The sequence below is a fragment of the Ictidomys tridecemlineatus genome, chromosome 3 (assembly GCF_052094955.1).
Source record: "Ictidomys tridecemlineatus isolate mIctTri1 chromosome 3, mIctTri1.hap1, whole genome shotgun sequence".
Lineage (NCBI taxonomy): Eukaryota > Metazoa > Chordata > Mammalia > Rodentia > Sciuridae > Ictidomys > Ictidomys tridecemlineatus.
The window spans coordinates 153,763,043-153,778,652 of record NC_135479.1 but is presented as its reverse complement, the minus strand read 5'-3'; the positions used below and the strand labels follow the sequence as shown (position 1 = coordinate 153,778,652).

At 32.6% G+C, this 15,610-nt stretch overlaps 1 protein-coding gene across 2 annotated transcripts in view; it reads right to left on the bottom strand.

The window, feature by feature from the left end:
* Cfap44 (cilia and flagella associated protein 44) overlaps positions 1 to 15,610 on the bottom strand; it is a 105,614-nt gene that overhangs the window by 46,096 nt on the left and 43,908 nt on the right. For both annotated transcript variants that reach the window (XM_005327676.4, XM_040270368.2), the window contains exons 16-22: positions 9,494 to 9,655; positions 8,240 to 8,470; positions 6,464 to 6,609; positions 5,283 to 5,553; positions 2,160 to 2,215; positions 1,795 to 1,957; positions 5 to 135 (exon numbers count right to left, since the gene is read on the bottom strand). In XM_005327676.4, coding sequence (XP_005327733.1) covers positions 5 to 135; positions 1,795 to 1,957; positions 2,160 to 2,215; positions 5,283 to 5,553; positions 6,464 to 6,609; positions 8,240 to 8,470; positions 9,494 to 9,655 — 1,160 coding nt within the window. The remainder of the gene's footprint in view (positions 1 to 4; positions 136 to 1,794; positions 1,958 to 2,159; positions 2,216 to 5,282; positions 5,554 to 6,463; positions 6,610 to 8,239; positions 8,471 to 9,493; positions 9,656 to 15,610) is intronic.

The following is a 15,610-nucleotide window of genomic DNA, read 5'->3' as shown; positions in this document are numbered from 1 at the left end:
TTACCTATTCTGTACCTTCTTCAGGCCAAGATAATATTTCTCCTTTTCCCAAGCTAATTCCTTTTCTAGTTGGTGAATTTTATGAACAGTTTTTCTGTCAATTTCAGCTCGAATTTTGGAATCAAGATCAAAGTCCTGCAAATACGTAGATTTGTTTATACAAAGGGTTTTTTTAAAAAAATCAATGTATTGTTATCAGTCCTCTGTCTTATACACAGTTACATATTTTTTAGTCTTGTCTTCAATTTCACACTTCATCATAACTCCAGAATATCCTAAACTCTTATTCCAGAACAGAAATATTTTACTTTTGATCTTTTGATCTTGGTAGGGCGTAGATTTCATAATATATGAAGAAATCATTAATAATATGGAAACAACATTACATACTTAAAATATTTCCCTACAATAAAAGTGATAAATGCTAATAATATTTGGAGAGTATACAAAGTTTAAAACAATACTCTCACCATCCCAAAGAAAGTACTGTTGCATAACCTGCTTTGCACAGGGTAGAAGCTGGTGGCAGCTGATTATTCCCTCACATATGGATGTCTTCTTGACATTCTTGTTGGATGTTGCTCACTGAGCAGTTGCCTTTCTCCCATAAGGATACCTATGGGCATCATGTTTCTTACCTTCACTCCCAGAAAAATATCAGAGCCTACATTCACACTAAACTGTGAACAGTAATTATTCTTTCCAGAGGTGTTTGTGTTTTCAGTAGTGATATTTGTAAAATGCTTTGCCACAGTACTTGGTACAGTTGTTCTTTATCTTTATATCTTGCCTTATTTTTTTTCTTTATTGCTCATACTCTGGAGTATCAGCCTCTTTCTTAATAAAATAGTATAAAGGTCTTTTGACTATTATGAATTGGCTTTTTTTAGTCAATATAATGAGCTAATCATCATGACATCACAGCATTTTCATGTGAAATATACAAAGTACTTCTAGAATTACAGAATTGGATAATCCACAGATATATTCAAGATGATAAATTCTGGCTTTTATCTTGATTAGACTCTTAACAGTGATTCTGTTTAGGAAGAAATACAAAATAGATATTTTTAAAAAAATACTTAATTGGGCTGGGGATGTGGCTCAAGTGGTAATGCGCTCACCTGGCATGTGTGGGGGCCCTGAGTTTGATCCTCAGCACCACACAAAAATAAAAAAATAAAGATGTTGTGTCAACCGAAAACTGAAAAATAATATAAAATCAATCTCTCTCTCTCTCTCTCTCTCTCTCTCTCTCTCTCTCTCTCTCTCTCAAAAAAAAATACTTAATCACTAACAGGCACATGGGGCTTGCAGTAAGTCACAAAAGGAAAAATAAATACTAAAATTGGCTTAAACAATTTTGTGATTGTCCTTATAGCTGCAACTATACTAAGACAACTTTTAGAAATTTTGTGGATCAACTAGGTACTATCTTCTCAACATATCTGATAAATATATAGAAATGGAACAACAAAGAGTCAAAATATGCATGTACCTACCCAACAGATATTTTGACTAAATACAATAAGGGTTGATAGCCAAATCAAAACCTGAATTTATATTTTATTTTGTTACCCATTAATAAACAAATAAAACATGTGTGAGGAACCTATATTTAGTAGAAACTTTGTATTACATAAAGAGACTTATCTGCTTCCAAACCAAACAAGTTTCACAATAGTTGAGTTGCTGCAAATACACTGACCAGCCAGATAAAAGAAACCATAATGATTATTTTTATGTTCCAGCTGGTTGGCAAAATAGTGTTATTAAAATTTTACTTAGACTTACTGTCCTTTTAAATTGCATATGCTCTGGTAATTCTTTGTTCATTTCTATTAACTTCCAAAATGTATTCCTCAAAGCTTGGATTTGTTCTCTCTTCCCAGCTTTTAATTCTTCCATTTCTTTCATTAACTTGTCATGTTCTCTTTTCTTCCTAGCATTCTCAATACTGAGAATAGAAATTTAAAAGGATAGCATGTTAGGCTACAGAAACAGCAGAAGAGAAAATCAGTATTCAGTAATTTGGAAATTTACTCAGCTTGGTCAACTTCTGTACAATCTTGGTCTGTTTTGTAAAAAAAAGAAAAAAGAAAAAAAAGAAAGAAAGAAAAACCACTTATCTAAGCAATACTTATTAAAAATTCCCATACCTGTAGGCTTTGGGATCTTCAATATCTTCTGTGGGTGGCTGTGTTTCAATTCCAAACTGTAGGCAAAAGAGGAAAAGTTAGTCCTTTAAAATTGTATATTTCCCTCAAAATATCTAAGAAAATTGAAGGTTTTTTAACCTGCTAATTTTTAACAAGTATAGGTCTGAAAAGTAGTTTCACACAGAACAAACTATGGAAAAAATTGTGTTGACTAAATTTATTTGTTTCTGCATCATTTATAGGGGTAGGTAGAAAAAGATTAAAAGGTTGAAATACAATCATGTTTTTGCAAAATGTTAATATCATCACAGTTGCCTCCTCTAAAATGTCAATTACTGATTCATGTGAGCTATTAATACATGTTATTAATAGCAAAATAGAAAATACACACTAAAAGTTTCTAGGTAATATATTTCAAAACATTGTTTTCCTGTATATCACTTTATTATATGCATAATTCCCCAAAATACTTCATGTATACCCTAGATTTTTAAATATATATTTTAAATATATATGTGTGTATATATACATATATATGTTTTAGTTTTAAGTAAAATTTGATGTGACCCTAATCAAAAGAAGATATAAGGTGGAAAATGCAAACATAATCCCCCTTCTTCAAAGAAAAAGATATGAAAAAAGAAATACAAATCTCTGTTTAGAAAGGAAATTGATTTAAGAGGAACCGAGAAGTAAATTACTTAAAATTTGTGTATTCAGGTGCTGTGTTGTAAAATGTCTGCGATGTTAAGAAAGAATAATTACAACCCAGCAAACAAAACAGAGTCTTAATTTGCTATCTAATCAGTTCTTCAGTAAAGCTGAACTTTTTCTCTATTCTCTTTTATAGAAGATGGTCTGTTTTCCTGTTGTTCTTTGTAAAGAAATAAATTTTGATCAAATTGTTTTATTATAATCTTCATATATATGAAATGTAAACATAAAATAGTTATAGATATGAAACATACACCTTTATATTTCTATGGAAGTCAAGGTTTATGACTTTAGTAAAAGTGAAGTTATATACTTGACTACTATAAGAGCCAGTGATGGCTAATCAATCATTACTTACTCATTCAAAACATAAATATATTGAATTTATTTTTTATTTTTTTATCTCCAAGAACTAAGTCCCTTGGTTCTCTAACATCCATGTGCCAAGATTTAACCCTGATGCTCAGCCAACTAACTGTATCCTAGTCACAGTTGTTTACAATACAGTTGAGTTAAACAAAGATGTTTTCAACAGTTACAAAATATATGCCACAGGCTCTCAAACTTGGCTGCACATTCGAATGAAGTAGAGGATATTTTATAAAACACTGATGCTGTAAAGGTAAAATTTCTAAGCTGACTCTAAGCTGCAAGAGTCTGAGTTAAAGTGTAAAAGACTGGGGATTGTAAGGTTTCTAAATTGAAAGGCTTGGGCTAAAAATAATAATAATAGGCCAGGTATTGTTAAAATTCCTCTGCTACCCCCAGAACCTGTAATCTCTGTAGCTGTTAGAACAATACCTGAACTGCCCAGTAAATATTTCCATTGATTCCCTGGTTGTTTATTAGCTAAGGGCTCCAAATAGCTCAGACGTAAGCATCCAGGCCACAAAACCAATCAGTTTAAATGTGTACCCCACTCAGGGGTGACCAATCACCTCTGCCCAGACTGTTCCCACCAATAGATGTACTAATCATGGCTCAGGGTTGTTGTTCAATTTTACCGTGCCTCAAGATGATTTGTTCTGATGTATGCAAAGCCCCCCACCCTCTCCAAAAAGTGTACTTAAGCTCTGCTTGACCTCTGCTCTGGGCTCTGGGCTGCTCTCCTTCCTGAGTGAGCCTTGAGCCCCAGCATGCTGGTTCAATAAAACTTCCCCCTGCAATTGCATGAAGCTAGTCTCTTGTGTGGTCTCTCCCTCCGACGGTCCGCCAGACCCTTACAATGCCTAGGTTTCACCTTCAGAGATGTTAATTTAATTTTTCTTGGGTGGTGTTCAGGCATCTGTACTTTTAAGGACTCTCAGTGCCCTAAAGTAAGAACCTCAGAACTTCTGCAGAGCTTAATTGGTTATTGCGGGTATTTAAAAAAATATTTCAATTTTTTCCTGATTTTTGTCTTCTTAAAAGCAGAGTCAACTTCAATAATGTAAAAAATATTGACTGTATACACAAATAAGAGGACACTATTATTCAAATTGTGGAATTATTTTTTTTCTATCAAAAAAAATATAGGTTTCTATAGAGAGATCTCACATTAGGTACAAAAATAAAAATGTTTCTTCTTGTTTATATGCTTTCCCTGCGTAATTCCTCTTTCGAAGCTGGACCCTATTTAAACATTGGCCCATATTCCAAATTTTGCTGCTATTAAAAGAAATGAAAATTAACTGCTCTTATCTTCCCTACATTCTTTGTATGTTGTTTTGAAATAGGCTGTTAAATGGAAAGTTAACATTTTCTTAAGAATGTTAACTGTGATGTTTCTGTTACAACTCCTTAGTCTTTAGGAACCATTCTAATGGTCCCTAAATGACTTTATCCAAAGGCACCACTTTGACAACAAAAGATTCTGGTTCTGTGACAAGACAAAGGATATAATTTGGAGATGTGTACCCTCAAAATTCATCACAAAGCAAACAATCTATTTTGCCTATGAACAGAATAATTTGTTGCGAATCTTTGAACAAGACCTACATTATTACATTCCAAAATGAAAGATATTAATATTTTTCAACCTCTTTAAAAAAACGTACTTTATGGTATACATCCTCTACAGACCCATGTGACGAGTGAATGAATAAATGAAAAACAAAATATATGTCTGAAAAATATTGTGTATTTTTGAAAAAGAAGAAGCTGTGATTTTAAAAGTCATTGATACAGAAAAATCAATATTCTTTTTAAATTTTGAGCACTACATAACTTTATAATAAGGGGAATTCAACACCATTAATATAAATATAGAAGCATCAGAATGTCAAAATTATAATATGGTAGGAAGTTTAGATAATAAAGTTAATATGTCTAAATTGTTCTTATTTTTTAAGCACATGAGCAATTTCATATCACTATCTTAGAATAAAGTTTGTTGTTATTAATTAGTTCATTGTTTAATTAGTTACATACCTTGGGAGATGGCACTTTGGCCTTGACAATTTTCAGGAATTCAAGTTCAGAAAAAATGGTGAAAACAAAGATATTATTATCTGCTCCAGCAGTTATCAAGAAACGATCATCAAAGCTAGTTACCATGCTTTTAACACATCCATAATCATTGTCATGAATACTGAAGTGCCAGTAGTCTTCCAAACTGCTTAGTAAAGGCTCATTCTGATTTAGGATATACACTCTAATGGCTCCATTTCTCATTCCACAAAACATCATTGTTTGGCTAAAGCTATGAGTCAAAAGGAAAGAAAATTGTTTTTCCTAAAAGTAATATTTAATTTTAAATTAATTGACAAATGTCTATATTTGAATAACAAAGGTGTTATGAACTGAATTGTGTATCGCTAAAATTCATATATTTAAGCCCTAGCCCCAGATACCTCAGAATGTAACTATATTGTGAGATGGGATATTTAAAGAGGTAATTAAGTTAAATTAGAACATTTGGATGGATCCTATTCCAGTCTGATAAACTTATAAGAAAAAAAGGTTAAGACAGAGAGACTAGAGATATTGTGCACAGTATCAAGTGAAGACACAGCAAAAGGCAGATATTTGCAAACCAAGAAAAGAGACTTCAAGAGAAACCAACAAATCAGCTAATATTTTGATCTTAGAACTCTAGTATCCAGACAATGAAAAAATAAATTTCTGTTGTTCAGGCTACCAAGTATGTGGCATTTTGTTTCAGAGCCCTAATAAATTAATACAAAGAGAAAGTGGGGAAAGGTCAATTGAAAATTGGAGCTAGTCCATCTGTTTTTCAGAAAAATGATAGGGATATATCCTCAGTTCTAAATTACTAAAGAGCAAATGATTCATCTTGTAATTTCTCCAGAATCACTGAAACTCTGACCCTTAATTATCTGACCATGCAGTTTATAGCATTCTCCTAAGTAAATGAGGGTAAATCCATGCAACTCAATTGTCATAAGTAGAAATTCTGACAGAATATCTACAGGGAAAATTTTAATATCATTTCAGGACTAGCTTTGATTCACTTGATTTATTTAACTACACATTGTTTGAGCATCTCTTTATTTGGATGGATATTTAAAATTGACAATATCCATGATAAACAAAAATGTAGACTCCCTAATAGGATATTATTTTTCAAAGCTTTTTGACATTCTATTCACCTGAAAATAATAGTTTGGATGGGATTTTCTTCTGTATCCTCAAGAAAACGGAAATCAAAAGGTTCATCTCTCTGTTCTTCAAAATTGCTGCTTTTGTCACATAAGGGAAATTCACAGTGATATAGAAAACCAGCATCATAGCCACCCTGGGAAAGGTAAATAACATAGATGGTGGTATTTGGATACAACACATACTTCAAAATTTAAAAAGCAATATAGTAGTTTTATTTACTATAAAATGTCTCTATTGTCCATTTATATACAACTATATAATTATAATAATAAATACTTTATGGTAATGTATTCCCACTTAGAAGTCAATACAAGAGAGATTTTACCTCTGACTAGCTACTGAATTCCATTTTATTTCTTCAAGTGTTATTTGGAATAGGTAATATTTGGTAACAGGTTTTGCAGGTCATTGTTTTCATAGCTAGCATTCAGTCTGGGGTGACTTCAAACATTTAATTTTTCAGGAAGGGCTATTTAGGAAAAATCTATCCATATAATAAAAAGACAAGTAATCATCTGGATGGATTATATTGCTCCGATTCTAATTTGCTTTCTTTTTCTATATGAACCAAAGATTCCATACCAAGAGAAGTAAATTAATGGCCAGAACATCTTTATGAAAAATAAATGCATGAGAAATAAATGGTAACAAAATATGACCTCTAAAAATCAAATTAAGTTTTCACTTTTGCAATGGCAGATTGGATTGCTTCAGCCAAGAATAATGAAAACAAAAACAACAACAACAAAAATTCTCCAAAAGGGACTCTATTTTAGACCACAAAACAACTCTTAGTAATATTTTTAAAAATAATATAATTCCTTACATTTTATCAGACCATAATGGAATGAAATTAGAAATCAACATGACAAAACCACACAGAAAATATGTATACACATGGAGACTGAAAAATATACTTTTGAATGACAAATAAGGTGATAGAAGAAATCAGGAGAGAAATTTACAAAATTTTTAGATTCAAATGAGAATAGTTGTCAGGAGCAGAGAATGAATCATTGCTTTAACTGACAGACTTGACGCTGCTCCTGGAAATTTCTCAGTGGAATCCGCCAATTGAAAACTGCCCAGTTGATGGTGGCCTCTGGAATAGGGAGAATTCTGTGCCGGCCATGGAATTCTTTAGTTCATAGCTTTGAATTCAAAGACCAGCTCCCAGGGACAGAATCAAGGACAGAGGGTTCTGAACATAGCAAAATAACTACAATGTTTCACCAGTGCTGCTGCTCCTGGGCCTGCCACTGAATTTGAGACAATGGGCTTCCTAAGTACTGGACAAAGCTCCCAGCATAGCACATTGCAACAGTGGAATTTTAAAAAGAAAAAATTCATATTCCTACAGTTCCATATGCCATACAGCCATATTTCTAAGTGATATGATGTCAACAAAAGTCTTGGCTGGTGCTGCCATGAAACCTATTATTTGCAAAACTAAGAAACAACAGTCTCAGCTAGAAAACCCCTTAACCCTTTGCCCTTCTATCCTTGATCCTTCTTCCCTTTGACCTGCTTTAAACATGTATGCCTGTCACAGAAAATAGCAGATATTAAAAGCAGACATACAAAAGAGATGTTAAGATGATATTAAAAAAGTAACTAACATCCATTTATCAAATCTCACAACTTGAATAGCAATTAATAAATAAAACCTTAACATATGAAAAAGAAAGTAAGAATATTGGTGATATTAACTATAAACTAGATTGGAGTATGGCAGGGGTAAAAATTATTACATTGTTACTCACCAAGGAAACCCAGAACTTCCCTGGCCCAGAGTAGAAGCCACAAAGGATGGGAGAGGGGTTGGGTGGAATGAAGATTTCAGGCAGTGGCTCCTCTTCCTCTTCTTCCTCCTCTTCCTGGAATTCTTTTTCTGCATCTTCTCCCATCTCTTCTATTAGCTTCTTTATCCTTTCTTCCCTTTCCTTTGCCTTCAACTCCTTTTGCTTTTCTCTCTTTTCAATTTCTATTAATCTCTTTTAAAAGAGACATGAAGTCTATATCAAAACAACTGTAACATTCCTTTACACTATTGAGAAGAAAGTAGAAGGAAGATAGGGTTCTAGAAAAACTCATAGCTCTGATGTAACAAACAATAACATTTAAAAATAATAATCATTGTGGGATTTCTGTTTTAACCCCTATTGTTGGTTTATAGAAATTATTTTGTAATTTCCTCCTAACAGAGGGTTTAAACATAGTTTTCTCTCAGAGCCTGTTACTATCCATGCAGGACCTAGATGGATTGAAACAGTCCCTGGGGAAAGTTGTTTCTAGCTTTAATAACTCTGTGATTTAGGTTCTCGTTGTCTATCATCTAGTCATTGAAAAATACCCCTACACTACTGTCCCTCCTTTTCCTGTCTTTTACCTCTTTCTTTTGTTCATTCTGCTGTATTACCTTCCTAATTCATAGGATCTCATCACTTCAATATTCTCCTCAAATACTCACAACGATCCCAGTGGTCTAAATTGAAATGTCTTGGCTGGCATTTAAGGGGCTCCAGGAGCTCTGGTCACAGACTTCTACTATATCCCTCCACAAACTGTTTTGCTCCATTTTACCAATCCATTCTTCATCTCCTGAAAACACTCACAACTCTGCCTTCCATCAAGATGATCACCCACTAAATCTTGAATGTCATTCTCTCCATTTCAATTTTTCAGAATCCTTCCAATCTTCCATGTATTAAAGGTCACTTCCATGCAACCATCTTTGACCTCCTCCCACTCCTCCCACTCTAACATCAGCATCTTCTATCCTTAAAATTCTTCCTTGATCCTTCTAGTAGACACTACTTGAATTTTAGTGTTTATTCACTACTACATTCTAATAGCTGCTTTCCTACCAGATTATAAGCTCCTTAAGGTCAGGGTGTTTTTGTTGTTTTTTGTTTATTGTTTTTCTTGGTATTCACCCAGCATTTCTTACAGGATAGTTTATATCTTAAAGAGAGAGAGAAAATATTAGGAGATAATGCCTTAACAATATCACATACCAGAATCTTAGATTTGACACTTGTGAAATGGAAACATTTTAAGCACATATCATGGATTTCATAGGAAACTACATCACGATCTTCCTCTTCTTCCTTAATGGTTGGACATGGAGCTTCAAGAACATAACCATTCTCACAGAAAATCAATAAAGTACTGGCAGGCTAAAAAAGAAAGATTAAACATGCCATTTACATTTAGAAAATTTCTCTTCTTTTTAAAGCAGCTTTATTTAAGTATAATTGACATACAATATTTTAATCAGATTTTTGTCCCTGTGACCAAAAGACTACAAGAAAAATTAGAAGAGTTTGAAAAGTTTAGTTTTGGCTCATGGTTTCTGAGGTTCAGTCCCTGGTCAGCAGATTCCATAGCTCTGGGTCCAAGTGAGGCAAAACATCAATCATGACAGAAGGGTGTGGCAGAGGGAAGCAGCTCAGGATGAAGCAATCAAAAACCAGAGAGATTCACTTATTAGGGACAAAATGTATACCCTAAAGGCACCCCAACGACCTACCTCCTCTAGCCACAACCTATCTGCCTACAATTACCACCCAGCTAATCCATATCAGTGGATCAAATTTAGGTTACAACTCTCCTAATCTAATCATTTCACCACTGACCATGCTTACATTATCTCACACATGAGCTCTTGGGGACATCTCATAACACTTAATAAATTACACATGTTTAAGGTGTACAATTTGATCAGTTTTAACATAAGCGTACATCACAAGACCATCCATTACCTCCAAATGTTTCTTTGTTGCCATTTGGTATCCCACCCTGTCTTTCCTGCCCTCCCAGACTCCTATTTTGACCTTCTTCAGAAAACAACTGATATTTTTTTGTCAGTAGATTACTTTGCTTTTCCTAGAATTTTATTAAAATGGAAATTTTAATAAATTTTATTGTACATTTAGGCAAATTTCTTAAAACGTCATTCAAAAAATATTATACACCAAAAAATATAATTCATACTTATATAAACAATACTTAAAATATTCTTTATTCCTTCCTTTTGTAGTTATTGGTAATAAGTCTAGTTCTTAATACTTATTATATAACTAATTATTAATTATTATGTAATAGCTAATTATTAACTATTATGTGATTACTAAATAGTAAACTAATAGTTAAAATTAGATTTAGATTTGATACAGAGGCCATAACATATTTTCTAAGTGAATTACCTATTAGCCCAAAGGGAAGAATATTATAATTAGAAGTGACAAAAATAATCTGCAGTATGTAGATGGCATATTAAGTCTTAGACTACTTTGACAGCTCTTCCTCTATCTGCCTGAGTTTATTTAAATGAGGATGTTTCAGGGTTTTGTCCTCTTACCTCTTCTCATCCCTCTCCAAAACTATTCTCTGAGAAATCTTATTCCCTGATTTCCACTAGTATATAAACATATTCCAAATTAATCTCACTAGCACAGATTTATTTCTTGTTCCAAAACTATGAGTGAGAAATCCTCATCTTGATATTACATAGACACATTATTTGAAATGTTTATTTGTTTAGTTATTCTGTTCTATACTTATTGGGTATCTACCATGAACTCAGTATTTTGTTAAATACTAGAATTAAAATAATAAAAAGAAAATAGGTATAGTCCCTACCATTATAGATCTGACCTCCAAAGGAACAGTCTGACATTTTGAAATTCACAAATATTAATGTAAACCATAATTGTAAAAGCGTGCATAGGTAGCACAGAACAAATAGACTGTGCAAAGCTTCCTGAGAATGTGGTACCAAAGCTTCAAGGTAAAGGTTGAAGAAAACACAATGAATTAGGGGAAGGTTTGAAGGAGCATGCTATATAAAGAAAACACTATGTGAAAGTGTCTTTGGGCACATTTGGGCTTATAAGAAAAATGTGGGGTTGGATGGCAACACCAAGAGCAATGGAACAGAAGAGAAAAGATACTGGGATGGAGCATTAGGAAAGCTTAACATTCACCGACTGGTTGAAGGAGACGGAGAAGGAATGGCAAGATGTGAGAGAGGGAACCAAGGAAGAAAACCATCATAAAAATCAAAGAAAAAGTTACTTTAAAGAGGAAGAAAATGTCAACAAGGTCAAATGATGCTAAGAAGTCAAGGTAGGTAAGAATTAAATATTAAATGGCTATTGGTGGTGGCTGTAGAAGAGTCGATTGGTGAAATGATAAAACTAGAAGCCAGGTAAGAACACATAAGGAAGGAATGGTAAGTAAGGAAATTGAATACCTAGATCAATCCTTTTGAGAGAGTTGGCTAAGAAGAGAGATGGGCAGTAGCTGGAGGACAATACAAGACAAAGGAATTTATTGTTTGTAAGTGGGAGATGCTAAAACTTCTTTAAGTATTGATGGAAATTATCCAGTAAATAGGTGAGGTAAAATTTATATGATTAGAAAAAAAATAAAGTAAAAAACTGAAAAAAAGTGGGAGGAAGTAGAATCCAAAGGACAAGAGACAGAATTGCCAATACATAGGAATAGAGAGAGCTCTTCTTTTGTGAAAGCTGGAAGAAGAACTAGTAGATACAGAAGTAAATAGAATGTTTCTCAGTGTGTGTTTCCTTGGGTTCATCTTATTTGGTGTTCTTTGGACTTCTTGGATCTGGATATCTATTTTGGATCTAGATATTTGTCTTCAGGTCACTTATCTTTTCTTCTGTTTGATCTAGTGTTAGTATGCTGTTGAATCCCTCTAGTCAAATTTTTAATTCAGTCAGTATATTCTTCAACTCCATGATTTCTAGTTGGTACTTTTAAATGTTTTCTATAACTTTGTTGAAATGTTCACTTTGTTCACTTCAGTTAGCATCTTTATGACTCTTATTTTGAATTCCCTATCAAATGAATCATGTTTCCATTTCATTAGGGTCAGTCTTAGGGGACTTCTCTTGTTCCTTTGTTTGGAACATCTTATCTCATTCTTCACTTTCTGTGAGTCTCTGGTGTTAGTGTCTGTGAATTAGACAAAGAAGATACTTCTCTCAGTCTTCATACATGGGCCTTATATAGGAGAATACCTCCACCAATGGACATAGCCAGAGATCCTTAGAACCTCTATCAACTCTTTCCCTCCCAGGGAAAAGCAGGAAGTTCTCATTTTTGTATGATATCTCTCTGCTGAACCTGGGGTAGAAGTTCTGGCATCTACCCATTCAAAGCACCAATTCTATTTTGTTAGGCAGATGGACTACTATCTAGAATTGTATGCCAAAAATAAATAAATAAATGAAATAAGCTTCAATAATTAAAGAAAAAATTAAAGAAAAATAAGAACTAAGAGAGTTTTTTAACAGTTGACCTGCAGGAAAAGCAGATCTGAAGAAAATAATTCAGGTAGCAAGAACAGAAAAAAAAAATGAGGAGCAAATAAAATGGTAAACACATAGGAAATTCTTAGTGAACCCTAACTGATTTTTTTTGTGTGTGTGGTACTGGGGATTGAACCCAAGGGCCTTGTGCCTGCAAGGCAAGCACTCTACCAACTGAGCTATATCCCCAGCCCCATTTCTATTTTTTAAATGTCACAGATAGTTTAAATTTTAAAACACACAACAATTGGATAACATTCCAGAAGGAAGGTAGAGAGATGCTACTAAGATATCTATATTTTCCAGCAGGAAAGTACTGATATAATATTAAACTTCCATGAGTTGAAAATACATATTAAAATGAAAGACAGTCATTAAAAGAATAGAAATAGATGTAAAACTTCAAAACGGATAGAAGGGAAATTGGAATGATTTTTTTTAAGTCAGTGCAAAAGAAGGCACATAAAGGAAGAAAAATTCTTCATTAAAAATAAGAAAGTATGGGACAAAGAGTAAACAAAATAAGATACCTGATTTAATCTAAAATATAACAGTAATAACATTACTTTAAAATAAATGCTCAAATTAATATACAAAGATTATCAATTTGGATACTTTTTAGGATTAAACTATATTATGTAAAAGATATACATCACTAGATATAAAAGGTTATTTCATAATAATAAAAGGCTCAATTCACCAGAAAATTACTAATTTATAATTACAAACAATAATAGTATGGCTTCACAATATTTTTTAAAAAGCATCAAACTCAGAAGGGAAAATATTCAATGAAACAAAAAGATTTATAAAATATCTCTAGCAGCAACAACCAAGTGGAAGATTCAAATAATATGGATAATTTAACTATGCAATTTAAAAACTTTAGCTATAAAAATACAAAGTAGAATGCACATAGTTTTAAGAATATATATTCTTTTCAAGCATAAGATGAGCATTTATAAACTTCTCATCAATAAATTTTAGAGTATTAAAATAATATAGGATTTATTCTTTTGCTAAAATGCAATTGCTGTAGATATCAATAATAAAAAGATAATTAGAAATTCCTTATGTTTGGAAATTAAGAACATTCTTCTAAATAGCCAGAATGTCAAAAAAATCAAAATGAAACTGAAAAAATATTTTGTACTGAATGATAATGAAAATAATATGTTATTAAAACTTGTGGGATATAGCAAAAACTTATATAGTTTCAGAACGATGCCTATAAAGAAGACGAATAATGAAGTATAAATAGCCATTTCATGAAAGTAGGGCAACATATAATAAAATAAACCATAAGAAAGTAAATGTACGCAAATGATAAAAGAGCATAATTTAATGAAATAAAAAATAATAAAGCCAAATGCTTCTTGAAAACACTAATAAAATTGATCAACTTCTACCAAGACTAATTAAGGAAAGGGTCAGAGGAAGACAGAGAATATAAATAACCACTATAAAATATGAAAAGGGCATATCACTACAGATTCTGTGATATTAAAGATATTATCAAAATGACAAGTAATATATTTTAAAATTCAAAAGAAAGTTTCCTAGGAAAAAACATGTACTTCCCAAAATTGAGTCAAGAATAGTTCATCTTAATATCACTGTAATCATTGAAGACACTGAATTCAAACTTTAAAATTATATCATAAAGGAAAAAAAAACAGTTAAGATGACTCTGGTACCAAATCTGTCAAACATTCAAAATTCTAATATAATAAAAAATCTTCAAGAGAACAGAAAAAGAGGAATTAGTTCTCAATTTTTCTCAGGGGGTAGCCTTAATAACAAGTCTGATGATGAAATATGAGGACAGAAAATAATGCAATGTTGCTTATAAACATAGATGAAAATTTCTAATATTAACAACCTGAATTCAATAGCATAAAAAAGTTTTCTAAAACAGCTAATCAGAGAAGAACCAGCAAAGCCAGGGCTCAGGGGTCAAGAAGCCAAAGGGAAGAGAAACACAGCGAGGTGAGCTGGACGTTCTCTGTACATTTTTCTCCTGAGTACATTTGTCAATTACAGCACAGAACCTAGAAGCCAAGTAGAATGCTATGTCCTAGAGCTTTAGGCATTATCTCAGAAATGAAGAGAAAAAGTTGGAAGGCCAAAACTATAAGAAAGTAAGGCAACAAGATCCCAGAAAGAAAGAAAATGCAGAAAAGTGAGCCTGACACTCTGCTGGGCCTTGGCATTTGAAGTACTTACATAGCCCTATGCCATATGGGAACATGATTTGTTCATTTCATCCCAATGGTTACATTATCTTTTATTCCACAATCAATTATGAAAGATGCTACTCCTGGGTATAAAAGTGTGGTTCAAAAATTATTTTCTTTTAGCTCTTTATAGTCCTATATCTACTAAAGAAACTGAATATATTTTTTAAAAATACTTCTACAAAAAAAAATAACTTGGGTCCATTCTCTTTATAGGAGCCAAAAATACCTTGATTCAAAACCTGGCAAGGCCATTTTAAAAGGTGGAAATGATCTACCACACTTTCGTGAATATGGATGCAAAAATCCTTAATAAAATATTAGCAAATGGAGTCTGTGTATGTGTGTTAAAAGCTAGTTTATGTGTGCCAATATGACAAGGAGGTAGGCCATTTTAGGTGGAAAAGATCAAGATCCAAAGCATGAAACATTAAACAGTAAGAAACAAAAATGAGATAGAGGAAGGGAGAGATTCAAGAGATGTTTTAGATGTGTAATTAATAGCACTTAGTAAAACACTGAAGACCAAGGTGGTTAGAGACAGAAACTAGAATCACTT